The 16,897-nt window shown below is 28.7% G+C and overlaps 2 protein-coding genes across 2 annotated transcripts; one reads left to right on the top strand and one right to left on the bottom strand.

The window, feature by feature from the left end:
- The first annotated feature begins 1,535 nt into the window (after positions 1 to 1,535).
- LOC114122181 (TAR DNA-binding protein 43-like) lies at positions 1,536 to 6,032 on the top strand. The gene is made up of 4 exons (XM_027984768.2): positions 1,536 to 2,227; positions 2,788 to 2,981; positions 3,168 to 3,305; positions 5,213 to 6,032. Exons 1-4 carry the CDS (start codon positions 1,984 to 1,986, stop codon positions 5,849 to 5,851), a joined length of 1,215 nt encoding a protein of 404 aa, XP_027840569.1. The 5' UTR covers positions 1,536 to 1,983; the 3' UTR covers positions 5,852 to 6,032.
- Positions 6,033 to 8,789: 2,757 nt separating this feature from the next.
- Positions 8,790 to 13,854, bottom strand: LOC114122188 (thiamine transporter 2-like). The gene is made up of 9 exons (XM_027984779.2): positions 13,615 to 13,854; positions 12,516 to 12,686; positions 12,107 to 12,326; positions 11,829 to 12,016; positions 11,402 to 11,545; positions 10,683 to 10,788; positions 9,848 to 10,040; positions 9,611 to 9,752; positions 8,790 to 9,053 (listed from the first exon to the last, which is right to left on the bottom strand). The coding sequence occupies exons 1-9, from the start codon at positions 13,738 to 13,740 to the stop codon at positions 8,937 to 8,939; spliced, it is 1,407 nt and encodes a 468-aa protein (XP_027840580.1). The 5' UTR covers positions 13,741 to 13,854; the 3' UTR covers positions 8,790 to 8,936.
- Positions 13,855 to 16,897: the final 3,043 nt, after the last annotated feature.

Genomic DNA, 16,897 nt, shown 5'->3' with positions numbered 1-16,897 from the left:
TTATTATTCTAGCATTTACCTACGTATTCGAGTTTCGTATTACTCACTTATTATTTAAATAAATTGATCGTATCACATGGGTGAGTTTTTCTAATCTACGTAAAGAAACCGTACGTGATTGCGATTACATTGTATTGGCAAGTATTTTCGAGAATATTGTCAATTATCATTCGCTAAATATCTATACAATGTTGTGTACTTGAGTTGTTATTTTTACGATTAAAACGATTTATTGGGACATTAAGTACATATTATACGTATTATATTATGTAGCTAAATAATTAAAACAAAAAAAATTAATAGTCAGACCATGTTATTTTTTTTTAAATTTATATAGTTATATGTCATGTAAATTGTAGATAGGTACTTAAAAATAATAACGTCCGTGATTAGTCATAGAATATAAGAAATTCTATAATCACATGAGCGATGTATATCATTTCATTTACTTAATATGTATTGAATATTTTATACATTTATCAAACTTAAATTTATGGACCAAGACCTATACAATTTGATATTTTCCATATGATTATGCGTATGTCTAACCATTTTGTTTCAGACGAGTACCTAGTTTAATATTTAATATGTTTTTCAACAATTATTCATCATAATCGACGTCATTTCGTAAGTTGTACCCATGATACGTTTTACTAACCTTACGCAGTTATGCGTGTGCTACGTGCTCTGATATCTCATATCTTAATTGTAATACAAATAGGTACCAGAACGTAGATAATAATGACCAAATCCAAATGTTTAAAGCGTAGGTAATTCGTAGAACTCATGAACGGGTGGTTAGAGTAGATAATAATAGTAATAATATTAATCAAGTACGAGTTAATAAAACCATAGGCCTAAAAGTGAAGGGTAAGACAAATTACATACAGTTCGGGGGTTAATAAATAGCACTCATATATACGAGTTTGATTTGACAAGGCTTATAACCGAAAGCGGTACAAGAGAAACGACTTTTGGAAATGCTGGCTAGATTTGGTAATATTATAATATTATATATTATATTATACTATATTTTAATTAGGCCACACTGTCACAGCATCATCACACGCACGCTTATGATGTGACAGGAAGTCATAGATACACGCTTATCGTGGGAAACCGGAAGAGCGGATGCGCGTGCACTGACCAGCAGGGACCAGTCGGTACCGCGGGGGGGTCTCTGGACGATATATAAGGGGGTCCCGAATGGGCACATTTTAGACGTGACTTACCAGAGTTAGAGCGAGCACCTTCACGTCACCCAGTTCAATAATTGTATCTTTTGAACTTCGAATATTATTCAATAGTTTACTTTAAATAATTGTTTGGACTTGGAATATTTTCACAATAAAAACACTTAGAATTATTCTGTCAGTCTTTTATTTCCTAACTACTACCTCAAATACTGCATCATTACTGTTGCTCGAACGTAGAACGCTACACATTACATGGTAAATTTCTTGTGCAGAAGAACTATTCATTTTAGTAATTTTACAATGTTATTTTTAATGTTACAGCAATGAGTATTATTATTTAAAATTAAAACCAACCGAGCACGACGAGGCTTGAACATTTAATCAGTTGGTAGCAATGTGGTTACAGTGTCTCCACTGATACTTGATTCGTGTTTACATATTTTATATTGTGCACTGTGCGTTTGTGCGTTTGTACTTAGTACTATAATTTGTAGTTCGTACTGTTCGTAGTCTTTTTGTCAAGACTGTGCGTATGTACGCCAGTTCATTATAGCACAATCGTTCATTACTGTTTATAAGTATTTTTTAATTCAGAGACCACTTTGGGCTGTGGCACTTTCCAGCACTCTAGATTTTACTTATTCTGTGTTCATTTGTTTTAATTTTTTTTTAATTTATACGTTGTCTAAGTCTAACGTCCTTACACTACTCGATCCTTCCTGTGGCTATTGGACTGTAAACTACCTTTCATAAGTCACATAAGTTAAATTTTTGTTAACTTGAAGCCATGTCGTTCGTTCAAGTATCTGAAACGAATGACAGTGATCAAGAGGTGGTAGACTTGCCTTTGGAAAAAGATGGCACCCTCTTGCTGTCTACACTTCATGCACAATATCCGGATGCTTGCGGCTTGAAGTATGTAGCTCCGGATAACGGCCGAACTCGAGCTCTTCGGCTTGCCGATGATAAACTACATCCACCTACTGATGATGGGTGGGGCGACATTGTATACTTTTGTTCTTTTAACAAGGGTAAGTTAACTACATTTTTAAAATTGTATCTACATTACATAGCATATTTGTATAATTGATTAATTTAATTTGAGACAATACCTGTGTATGAGAATATTGAAAAAGGTTTCAGTCAATCGGAATTATCTTTCAAACGGACTGTAACATACCTATTTTTATAGTTAAAATAGTTTCTGTTACTGGTTCATTCCACATTAAGGTGTAGTTATGTGATGAAAACTCAACAAGTGTTGGAACTAGTCATTCATTCTTATTTACATGTTCATAAACTTATACTGATTAGATTCATAGAATTTTTTATTTTTATTTTGAGTTAAAATAAAATCTAAGCACCTATTTAGCTCCTATGTAAGAATGAAAACCTTGGTGGATAAGTCCAAATACTTATCTAAATGTATATATACTTAACAACTATTGATGGTGGTTAATTTTTAAAGTATTATCTATTTAAATTATTTATATAATTATTTCTTAAATAAGTGATGTATTTAAGGAATCAATGTGAAATTATATGTAACCATTTTATAATGTTGAGGAATGATAATGATATGTGTGTTCAGATAATGGACAGAAAAGGAAATTGAACGAAGAATTTGAAAGTGATGTTGAGCGAGCATCCAAGGAACCCAAGTCTGAGGCAACATCAACGGCTTGGAAGAATCGTGATTTACTTGTGCTCGGTTTACCATGGAAAACGACTGATGAGGACTTAGAAAGTTACTTTAGTAAATACGGTGAACTGCGCATGGCACAAGTTAGTTAAATAAAAATAACAAAGAAAAAAGGGTTTGTAAATTAGGAAATGTATGAATGTGATATAAAGTTAGTTCTTTATATTTGGTTTGTGAAAATACATTTTTAGTGTTTGAATTAAATCTTCCGGATTATCAATTATGTTCTATAACAAATTATGTTATTTTAATTACATTATTTAATTTAGATTAAAAAGACAACTGACGGTAGATCCAGAGGTTTTGGATTCATACGATTTAAAGAACAAGAATCTCAAGTGCGATCAATGTTAGATTCTCACGTGATAAATGGAAGGCGATGTGAGATAAAAATACCTAACATTAAGGTACCTATAATGTATTGCTAAAATATTTGCTATTGGCAATTTTAAACATTTTATAACTTGAATTCAGTTTTCTCATTTCATATAATATTTGTGAAATGCCTGAGCATAGATTGGTTAAAATAGTGTGTTAAAAATTCCTTTATTATTTACACATCATATACACTCAATTTATTAACTTTTGTGTTCTATTTTTTGACTTAATATATACCTACTTATTTTTAATTTTAATATTTATGTAACCTTAACATAGCAATCATAGCATAGGTCTAAATAGGTAGTTACTAATACATTTTAATAATACTCTTAGTTGTTGTACATTTTTAATCTAATTATTTATAATATAAACATTTTTTTATGAATTTAAAATTAACATTCTTATAACTTAATAGGTATGGTGAAGAGACAAATATCAATTTTTTTTCATCATATTTATTTAAATAATTTTATTTTTAAATATAAATTTCTTGTCTAGAAAACTTTTTTCACAAGTTGATAATTTATGTAATAATATTATAGTAATTTAAAATAAATGAATATTTAATATACATCTACGATTTCATGCAAATGTACTGTTATGTTACGTATTTGTAAGAATGAGACATCACATGTTGTAATCACATCCATATAATATCCCTATTAATAAATTATAATATAATATTTATTACATTTTCACTACTTAACAATATTATAAATAATTTTTCTTGTGATTTTAATTTTAATTTTCTATTATTTTGGTTTTTTAAAGGGATGGAGACTATATTTTTAAAGTTAAGTGTTTGCAATTCGGCTTACAATAAAATCTCAATTTCCGATAAATTATGAACTACTTTATTTTACTTAATGTCTTAAAAAATAATGAATAAATATTTTAATTTTAGTACACTAAATACATTGAAATTATTTAATTATTTCTTGTTAAATAAGTTAACTATTCAATATTATATAATCAAAGATAAAATGTAAAGAATTTATGAATCATAAATATTTGACTACAAAATTGTTGATATTATATTTAATGTGTCGACTACTAAACTTCATTATACAATTTAATAGTTAAAGAAACATGTAGTTTATTCATAATCAAAAAAATTATCCATGCATATCAATTTATTTAATCAATTATAATATAATTATCATTTAATATACATATATTCGTATAATACACATATACAATACACATTGTGTATGTAATTATATCAGTTTATTTTTTCTTTCCTACTAAACAGTTAATATACCCGTATTTATTCTCTCTGTGTTACTAATGCATAACATATTAAATTTTCTTTTTTACTTTGTTATTTTTGTATTAGAATGAGTATTATCAAATTTAAAGTTATTCATTTTTAGTATTTAAATTTCTAAGTAGGTATATTTCAAGCGTTTCATTATTTATAAAAATGTAAATTTATGATATGCACATTTTAGCTTTTTACTTTTTAAATTGTTGTTTCAAATAGACAATTTTGTTTACAAATAAACCAAAAGCAATTACATTCAAACAAAAATTGAATAAAATAGTATGAGCATTGATCAAATTTAATTTAATTAGAATATACTAAATTTCTATGATTGAATTTCTGTTAAATTGTTTAAAGGTGGTAATACAAACAATTAATAATAAATAACATTCCATGTTATCATATCAAGATTATTGATTAAACAATAACAACTTTTCTTATTACTGAAATTAAAATGTATGATGTACCTACTTTTATAAATTGTATTTTAATTTTAGATAAATATTTTTTAACTTTAATAGTATTTTATGATTTACCTTATAATTATTTTTTTAATATCTAGAGGGTATTTCATGTATTCATGATCATAAATGTGTTTTTTGTTATGAAAGTACAATTATTTATATTTTATATTTTTATAATTTGTTAACATAATCAAATTGATTTTAGGATGCATTTATAAATGAAGCACCGAAGAAAATATTTGTGGGCCAACTAACTGAAAACATAACTCAAGAAGATCTAGAAGACTATTTTAAAAAATTTGGTGATATCGTTGAAGTCTTTGTTCCACGTCCATTTAAAGGCATTGCCTTTGTATCATTTACCAAACCTGATGCTGCACTCACTGCTCTTGACCAAGATCATACCATCAAAGATGTCCGTCTTAGTGTATCTGTTGCTATGCCTAAAGATAAAGACCAAAGATCACGCGGTGGACGTAGTGGTGGTGGTGGTGGTGGTGGTGGTGGTGGCGGCGGAGGTGGTGGAAACCCCTATGGAGGTCGTATGAGAGGAAGTCGAGATTCTTACAATAGTCGCGATCACTACTATGATAATGGTGGTTGGGATGATTATGATCGTGGTAGTTATTCAGACCGCTATAGAAATAGTCGATATGATAGAAAACCATACGATAGTGGCAGGTCTTACAACTCTGGGCAAGTATGGAGAAAAAATGATTATTCCGATTCATCATCTGTATCTCAATCTAAAGATGTAGGTGGCCAGTTTGATCCAAGTTTAGTAGCTGCAGTAGTAGAAAAGACAGTGAGTAGAGTAATTGGAAATATGAGCAAATATGAATAATGTACCTAATTCAATCTCATCTTATTGGGTATAATATGTATTTTGACTTATAATTTTAATTTTAATATTACATAATTGTAATTCAATTTAAACTAAACTGAGTACTTATTTTACTTTTCTTATTTATTGTCATAATCACTCAAAAAATCATTTGTTAAATAATATTTGTGATAATCAAAATCTTTAATACAAACAAAAATAAACAAGATGTACACATTAGTAATTATTAAGCTTAAGTTTTAGTATATATATTAACATGTGAGATAAAAGTTATTTTCCCTTTATATATTTTAAGTATTTTACTATTTTGTTATTATTTTTTTTCAAGTAGTGATTTTTTCAACTAGTGTAATGACGTTGATTGTTCTCTTCGAGTGTACATCTATATTCTATTAAATATTTTGTTTTTGCATTAGTATTATATTTTAAACGAATATAATAATACAATTTAATTTGATACATTTTTTTCGTCAATACACTTCTATAATATTTGATCATAAAATTGCATTATGCAAAATATTGTTTAATAAATTACTCTCAAATTACTTTAAAATAAAATGCTGAATTAATACTATATACATTATTGATTTTTTAATATTAAAAAAAAAATTTATTGGTAAAATAAGCGTTGTCTATAATTATTTATTTATTGACTTTAAAAGTTATCATTGAATCAATTTTAATATAAAAATATTGTAATTCCTTAAGTCCATTTAATTCAATTTTCTAGTTAAAATTAATTCCTCTTATTGTATTTTTGATTTATCTATTTTTTTAATTATTACATTTTACATTTACAGTCTCGTACTCTCGTCGATTGTTGCCAAAAATAATTACTTGCAACATTTTGGCTAATTTTTATAGTAGTTATAGTTTATACAAAGATAATAACCTTAAATCAAACTAGTTGACACTAAGCCTATAACATAGAGTAATTACTCTATGGCCTATAACCTAACTTATATCAAGTCCTACATAGATCTAGAAAACATGGATGATAAAATATTGTGTGGTTGTTTTTAACAGGATTAATTAAATGATAATATTATTATAAACAATTGTGCTGTAATTGTTGTGCATCTATACAATGTTAACAAAGTAGAATAATTTGATTATAAGTATATCTAAATACTTAATAACATATTATGGCTTTTGTAAAAAGTAATTGAGATTTCTTTTTAAAAATTTAAACTTGTTAATTTGGGGTTCTTCCTATACATTTTGTTTCATTGTGTTTTTAATGTATTATGTTAAATAATATTTCAAAAAAAAAAAAAAAAATTAACGCAAATAATATGCATTCATAGCTTTAAACATAGATGTATAATACTATAATAGATACTAGGTTGTACTCACTCCTAATTTATAGAAAATCCATCTGTCAATATTTAACAGAATGACTAAATTACACACAGTTGAAAACTAAATAAATACGAGTACAGTATGCAATATTATACCATACAAACACTAATAAGCACTAAGCATGTTAATATTGTTAAATAAATACCAATATGTATTTACAAATCATGTAAAGTATATAAAATATGAATTAAATTTATATAAATACAAACTGTCTCTGCTCAAAAATGGTGTTGAATACAATGATATAGGCATATCATTAAATTTAAATTCAACACGTCCATTTTAGTGATCTATTCGATACCAACTATAAAGGAGAGTGGTGTCCACTTGCTCACCTTTTTAATAATTGCATTTCAAATTGTTATACAAACTCATCATACATTCAAAGTATATGTATGTAATTGTATGTATGTATTGTATATGTATAAGTCTAGGTATGTCCACTTATATGTATACAGAAGATACCTATAATGATATTAATTAGAAATTATGATTTGAATAATAATTACCTAGTTTAATAATTCGGACACCTGTATTAATGCAAATCAATGTGGGTAGTGAGTACCAACAACCTACCTACGAATATAACATAAGCCTCTAAATAGTTATGAGCTTATCGTTCGTACTATTTACTATGTTTATTTATAGTAAATCATTCCGAAGTGGACTGACAGCTATATCTATTTTACATATTGTACAATGTGTTTATATATTTTATTGAAAACCAATGTCCAATAGGTAATAAATAATAAGTATACTAGATAATGAAGTAATAAAAGAATTAACTATATATGTATATAAAAAAAAAAAATCTATATCAATAATTAAATGTGAGTTATTCAATAGCTCAAACTGTATACAGATGGCTTAGTATTTAAAAATAAGTTTAGTCTATTGTCAGGCCGTCCAATGAAGATTGAATAGGTTTTCATAAAACCAAATATACATTTTAAAAAGGTGGTACCTAAATTAGCAATGGCGTTCAAAAGAGCGTCAAGTAAGGGCAGTTGCCCTTCCCCCATCTAACATTTTCTACACTATGTTGTATAAAAAAGTATTTAATGGACAGAGATCATAATATCTAGGTAATAATATTTTACATTATATACCTATTCCAATTTACGATATTTAATTTTAAGCGGGTTTTTTTTTTGTTTTTGATATTAAAATAGACAAGATAACATTCTACCTGCAAAAGTACAGAACCGCAAGAATTGCAGATAGCCTACCTTGTTCACACGGTGTAAATTCATCCCCATTAATATGACTTATAGGTGTTTACATGAATTATATAGATAAGAGATTAGTCTCAGATTCATAGGAGTTAGTGTAAAAATGGTTAAAAATCCCCAAATTCACTCCTATGGTTAGACTCACAATGTTAACGAATCTGAATTATCGAGAGAGTACCTATGTCACTCACTTTTAATTTAAATTTAAATTTTAGAATACTTTCATTTTCAGCACTATCTATATTATGTCTATAAATCGATAGATTATAACATTGTAGTTATTTAATATTTATATAGGTAGTGTATTATAATAGCACGAAACTGGTATACCTATAAGGACAAAATAAACACAAACCAATCGAATTATTTATTAGAGTGTTCACAATTCACGCATTTATATTCTTTTAAAATTATATGTAATAAAAAATATAAAAAAAATAAATTTAAAAAAAATAATGAGTTGTAGATATATGAGTAATAAAATAAATAATTTATTGCTTACATTCTATAAGATTGGCGGCAGTTGTAGTCGATGAGAAATAATTTTTGATTGAGAAAATTAGGAATACTGCTCCAATAGCCATGTAGTAAACAGCATAAATCAAGAACTGTGAAAATATGAAAATGGATTTGAAATAACGTTTAATTTAAAAAATTTTTCAACTTCAAGGTCGGTACATCTATAAAAAGCGCTTGATAATGATGTATGATAATTCTAACGTTGAAGTTTTAATATCATATCGTTACATGGAAAATATATTTTAATCCTTTTTGTGATATTACATCTATAGGTACAGATTAATGATTCATTGAACTTTTACACGGTAAATAGTGTTACAAGCTTATAATTATATAACAGACTAGTGCTTTAGTTGGTGCTCGGAAAATCACACGCAGTACGGTGGTACAGAAAATATTCAAAAATACCGACGGGTCAGGTACCTTTAACCTGACTTAATTAATATACCATTAACGTAAAATGTCACCATGGTATTTTATCGATTTTATCATTTAAAACACTTTTGTTTTTAATCGTTAATTGTGCACAATCGGTCTGCAATAAAAATATGCATGTGATGTAACACGATTAGCACGTGTAAAAAAGTTCACGATATCTCGTAAATCCTCTGATACCGTTTATTATTTTATTGATTTATTTATTTACTTGTTGTATCGTCGAAACCGAGATAATGTGCCCTTGGACGATGCCATAAGTCATTAGCGTGTGTAGGAACAGAGCTATAAACGAGTTAAATCCGAATACGAGTCCGTAACTATCTCTGCTCAATCGTTTTGCGACCTCGGATCTAGAATATGCGTACAACACGCCAAACGGCGGCAATTTAAACAAAACGTACGATTTTTGTCTTATAAACATAAGTATTCAAATATTGATAATTACTCGGCGACCGTCAACATTGTCTGGTAAAGACATCCGTAAATGATGTAGAAAGCGTAAATGAACCACATAGTTCTCGTGTAAAAACAACCTAGAAGTACGATTCCAGCGAGTATTGAACCGATTCCTAAAAACAAGTCTCCGACTTTAAACCAATTTAGTTCAAGTTTTCCAATCGAATACGCAGCAATGGCCCCTAAAAATATAATACGTTACAAAATATCAAAATCAAATTTATATTATTATCATTATTATTATTATTATATATAGACAATACACATTTAACATTTTGTTTGACGACCGTATTACACTACCGACATTCTCTATTTCCTTTACGACAGGGGACATAATGATATGAAAACTTGGTTTACAATACATAATATATATTTTAGCTCAATGTTAACATCCGTGTAAAGTTTATAATTACTAATTGTAAAATTGAAAAATGAGAACTTGCAGTAATCAGGTGTGATCGTATAGTCCGTAAATTATTCTCATAATCAATAAAATATGTATTTAATTTTTTTTTTTATAAATTAAATTACTTTGAAAAAAAATTATCGATAAAAAAACCACACATCGGTCATAATTAAATTAAATTTTTTTTTATTCGATACGAAATAATTTTGTCCATCCCACTTATAACTCTACAAAATCCATCGAAATGGAAATATACTCAAATACGGAACAGAGTATGGACATTTTCTATATATTACTCGTCATAGTGGCGGAAAGTAGTAGGTATAGGTACGTCAATGTGACGCCGCATTACGTTTTTGTATTATAGGTAAAATTATAATATTATTAATATATTTATTATTACTACTTTAATAGGTACCTATTAAAGTATTTAGTGATTCTGCCGCTCCGTTGTACAAAGTAAAATGTGAATCCTCGTTTAAGTCTAATACATATGTGTATAAAACATTAATGTAAGTGTAAACCTGAAATTAAAGTATATATTGAGTGACAATTTACCAATATATAAAAAATTAATATTATATTATGTGAAGGGCGGCGGCAGGAATTTTTTTTAATTGTAGATGGGTCCAGAGGGGTGTTCAAAGAGGATGGAATTAAAAAAAAATATTTATATGACACCATATCCATACTTAATATATTAGATTTATAAGAGATTATTATATTATATCATATTATTATGAAATTCAATTGCTAGCCAAACAATAAACATGTATGAATACAATACCTATAAATATTGAAACCGCGCGTATAAATAATTAATAATTATAGAACATTAGAATTCGTAAAAAAAAACCAAAACTAAAATTGCCTTGTTCAAAGTAATTAATGAATTAGGCGTTACAAAATAATATTTTTGATGTTTTACTTTCACGGTGGTAAATTTTAAAAGTAGACTAGGAAATTCTTGCCCATAACTCGGGGCATAATTTTCAAAATTTTTAAATAAATTCGAGGGACCTACTCTTCGAGTACCTACGTTGGCAATTCTAGTCTTGGCCACAACTGATATAGGCAACTAACTATTATCGCCCTTGTCACACAACATATTACTTCAATATTTCACTGCATCTATACCTGTACATATGCTCCGAAAGCGAAAGCCCACCATAAACAAAGTTTTATAACGTAAGGATCTGAATACGACCGTATGAAATCCTTCTTTAAGTATAATAATACTTGACCCAGACTTTTGTTTTTATTAATTTCCTTGTTGGTAATCTGAAAATTAATTTTACAATGTAAATTAAAAACGAACTAGGTACTTATATAGGTTACCACTATAGTTAACATATGCTACATTGATAAGTAAGTAGGTATGCTGTATTACTTAATTTATAAAATATAATCATTAGACAGACAATATAAGTACCTATTTATAATATAATTAAAATTGGTATGACTATGGTATCCGAAAAATTCGGCGAGAGGATCCCTACCAACAATAACAACTATAGGTACTTGTATCGAGTTAGAAAAAGTTTCGTTATAAATTTTAAGTTACTTTTGCTACTTTTGTATTTGATGGTTGAGATTCAATATTCTCAATGGTTTTTGATGCGCCAGAAGAAGACGTAGTATTTGTAACTGGCGGTGTAGGCTGTTCGATTGATTCAGATCTTTCGTTGTGAAAATACACACTATTAGTAACGTCAGGCATTAAAAAGGCCCACACAGCAGAGAAAAACATCCCTTGAAAATTAAATTATTTTATTAACAAATATGTCATATACATTCTAATTAAAAGATTATAATATTTATAATAACGAATAAGATTTTTACCGAATACGCTGACGTACACCAATTCAACGTAAGGAACTGAACCGTTGACGAGACTGACCGTTTGGGCGAATAAGGACGATAAGAACTTGCCCGACAGACATGCCGCTCTAGCTTGCCCTGTGATCCTTTGATAGTAACGTTTATCGTCGGTCATGGCATATAAGTAACCAAAATAAGCCACTTCGGAAGAAAAGAAAAAACCGTAAAACACTTGACCGATCTGTAAAATATTTTTTATCGTTACTATTATTAATTAGTTATTATTTTAGAATTTATGCATTTTTTTTTTTTTTAAGTACGATTTTATAAACCTCGAATCTCTGTGTATAACACAATAATAGATCATACCAATATAATATTATAGTATTTTAGCAGCGTCATAACGACAGTGATTTACATATAAGTTTACCTGCAATCTCAATAAACTTGGATGTCCGACAATGTTGCAGTAGGTTATTATACCACATATACCATCCATTATTAACACGGGCTTATATTTCAGATAGTCGGTGATCAGGAACACAATGATGATGAGACCAAAACACGAGTACGCTCCGACTGCATAAACATCTCTAGACGTCTGTATAAATCGCAAAAATTCAATGTGTAATGTACATATTATATAAAATGATTTAGTCCACCCCTTTTTTCTTCAATAACTTTTTAGTATTTTTAAAATTACTTAAATACCATATTTTAAAATTTAGATTTTGTGTACTACTATTAAGGAGGGAGTGTCCTGTGGAGGTACAACTTCTGCTTATCAAATGAGAACACTCCTTTTCCATTGTAAATTATTGAGTTAATCATTTTCTGAAAATTTTGATGCATAAAAATCAAATTTTGAACTAGTATCAATTAATATTAATCTATTAACATTTACAATTTGTGAAAACGGTCAAGTAATAAGTAGGTATAATAAACACTAGATACATTATTTTATATTTTTGTAAAATTCAAAAAAAAATATCCTATAAATCAGTGTTTCCCAACTTATTCAGTACCACCGATAACTTTGATAATATTTCATAGGTTACCGCGACCTCCTCGAAAGTTAAGAAAACTATAGCAAGACCTTTTTTGTTTATTAACAAGAATACACGAAATCAAAATTTGTGTATTTTTATTACTTTATTTTACATATTATTATCATTTATTTTTAACCTATGATACCGCGGACCACTTATGACAGGTCCAAGAACCCTTTCTCGCTTGGGAAACACTGTCTTACATAATTTATAGTAAAAAAGGGAGGTTCTAATTTGAAAAACAAACATTTATATCGCCGTGGCAGGACGATACGGTTTACTTCTATGTATATAGTAATGTGAAAATTTCAAAAAATTAAAATTATTATCTTAATGTATATTTTAAAATGTCATGAATTTGATTAAATTCATTATTAAAGACAAAATGGAGGTGAGCACTGATCACACGTCTTGACAAGCACTATTATTTTGCACCGTTCGGCATGCGTACTTATTGTGCATATTGTATGTATATTTTACCTGAGTTAACGTGATGTTTATAGCTGGACTTGTCATGTAAGCCGCATAAAACGGTTCGATAGGTCTAAGTTCTCTGACGAATGCAAACACGCACACGAATAGAGAGATCTTTTTCCATTTCTTCATGATTGTTGTATCGGGGTATTGGAATGAAACGCGTGTGTTTGCGATGTATGATTAGTTCAATATGATAATAATGTGATACAGAAGTTATTTTTCGGTCGCATTTTATATCGTATTGAGAGTGGCTATGGTCGGTTATCTCGAAATGATTAGCTGTAAGAGCTCAGCTGAGATTAAGAAATTAGCTTAAGAATTGTTGGTGTACCTATCGGCAGGTAATTCGTTATTTTTCTGAAAAATAAGGATTTACAATTAAATTGACAAACAAATAACAATTAAGTGTTATGTGGTTTTAATTTGTTTTGACGAATTAACTCCCCGTATAACTTCAGCAGTGTATTGTTTTAGTGAAAACAATTATTTTGTCTTTAAGTAATTGCCCATTAAAGTGTATTTGTCGTTTGTCAATAAACGTACTTGCGTAATACATATATTACAACATACCATGCATATAAAACAGAGACGAATTAAATAGTGTAAAAAGTTTGGATACCGAGTGGTTAAATAAACTACAAATTATCGAATGTTTTGTTTGTCCATTTATTCACGCATCCTAAAAAATGGAAACGTGCCTCGTCACTAAAGAAAACAAGAAGGTTAGCTACAGTAAAAATATTCTGATAATAAATATAAAGTAATATAAAACATAATATTCCAACGAATATCCCCAATAGCTTAATACATTTTAGTAGTTTTTACATAATATGAGTAGTATTCAAAAAAGGGTTTTTTACACAGTAACATTTGTATTAACCTGTATGTTTGTATTATTATATTAATCAGAATACTAATGATTAGGAGCATTAAAATATTTTTTACATTTTCTATTTGCGTGTTTATAATGTTTAAACATCTATAATCTATATCAACTATATAGTATATATACTATCAAAATACTATAATAACCTTGGCGTTTAAATATCAGAAAACGAGTACCGGCGTAAGTTTAGTAAGTATACTATTGGCACTTCTGGAGTATAGGTTCTGATCATTTTTGACGATTTGAGAAAATTTAAGATAATATATACTCGTACATTGAACTCGTTTTTTGAGAGTGGCTTACCCGCCATTAGTAATAATAAAATCATATAACTACATACTCATTTATTTCTGATTACGACTGATGCTAAAATCGTATACAAGGAATAAAAGTTATCTTATACCATTGGTTATAAATAGGTACTATAAATAGGTTGAAATGTTCCAAGTAGATATAGATTGCCCATTTCGGTTTTATTTTATCCCCGGGCGACGTCGGTAATATACAGCTAGTCCTAGTATGTATTATGTTAAAAATTATAAAAAATTTACGTGTTAAAAAAAAACTCGATTGTCATAATGGCCAACATAGTTTCAAACCGTAAATTGCGCAAAACCCAGATATAGATGAAATACTAGTATCGGCAATAACCGAAGTATAATAACAAGTCGCGTCGGTATATGATGGCGATCCCAATATAGATCCAACGATCAAAACCAAATCTACTTGGAACACTTCAACATTTCACAAAAAAAGTGTTTGTACGTATTCTGCAATCTATAACCTTTTAACTATAAAACTTCTCGAACTCGTTTTACATTTGTTTTTCGTTGGAAAATTTTGAGTTATATTTTAAAAGTCCCACAACGTTAAACTCTATTGTAGTTAATACACCTATATCTTAAAGTTAAAAAAAAAAAAAAAATCAAAAAGCGATTACTGTTTTCCGAATTCATAATCAACTCGATAAAAAATTATGTCAAATTCCCTACACAATATTCTTTCATTTCGTTAGTCAAGCTATTAAATCGGCATAAGTATTACATTATATATTTATCTATCGAGTTGGTCACGTGCTAAGCTGAATGCACGCGTTTTTATGCCTCCGTGTTATGTTTGAAGTAGTGTCGTTTAAACTTGTCGAAAATTTTCGTACTTTTTATCGATCGACGCAGTTTTTAGAGCAGTTATTGACCCCAGTGTCTACCAGCAGCACACTGCACTGAATGGCATTGAATGGTACACCAAAATTAAATTAAATAACAACAAATCTATTCACACGACATTCACCCTAAGACACGGACTTTGCCCTAGCGTAACTGTAAATAATCTACCTATCCCTTCTCTTGATTCTGTTAAATACTTAGGACTAAACCTCGACAAAAGACTGATCTGGCAAAATCATATTAGAAAAAAAAGATCAATACTTAATGCCCGCTCCCGTTCTCTAAAAGTATTACTATCAAAAAATAAATTTTCATCGTTAAAAACAAAACTTCAAATATACAAATCTCTTCTAAAACTCATATGGACGTATAGAATCCAGCTGTGGGAGTCGGAAAAAAAATCAAATATAAATAAAATTCAGGCCTTCCAAAATATTACCCTTCGTAAAATCACAAATGCCCCACCCTTCGTCTGTAACATGACTCTCCACAAAGATACCTAGGTATAAAAACAGCAGAAGAAGCTGCTGTTTTCTATAAACGATTTTATAACAAATTAGAAAATCATGAAAATCCTCTAATAAAAAGCTTACATATCCCGTCACTCCCTGGAAATCCCCGTCGTAGGCTGAAAAGGAAATAGTGTATAGGGATCATCTAACTTAATCCTAATATAAGTTAAGTAATCATATAATCAACAAGCTATAAGTGCTAACAGTGGGTGCCGGGTGGCTTTTTAATGACGTAACCCCATAATGTTTATTACCCTAATCCCACATATACTTATTGTGCTTAATTGTTTAGATTGTATATTTCTTGTAAAAAAAATAAAAAAAAAAAATAAAAGTCTATCGAGCTATTCAAATACACGTGGCAGTATTTAGTACTGTGAGTAACATATGTTGTTAACGCTAAGATTAAGACTCAAAAGTACCTATTGATTGTTTTTTTTTTCATATAGTAAAACGATTAATCCGCTAGTTAAACATGAGCTACAATTAAAATAACAATGACTTAATGAGAATTGAGACTCTAGAGGGCTTGATATAATTGATAAAATCAAATAAAAAACACATTACTATGATTTGATTTTTTAAATAATTGACCTTTTGTACCTCTGTAAATCGAAATTAAAGGCAAACGTAGCAATAACCGTTCTGCCGTGCAATAGAAATCGAGTGCAATTCGTCATTGAGTATAGGTCACTGTAATGGATGTGTTAAATTTGAATCCA

The sequence above is a fragment of the Aphis gossypii genome, chromosome 1, assembly GCF_020184175.1.
Source record: "Aphis gossypii isolate Hap1 chromosome 1, ASM2018417v2, whole genome shotgun sequence".
Taxonomy (NCBI): domain Eukaryota; kingdom Metazoa; phylum Arthropoda; class Insecta; order Hemiptera; family Aphididae; genus Aphis; species Aphis gossypii.
This window is presented reverse-complemented; position numbering and strand designations above follow the sequence as displayed.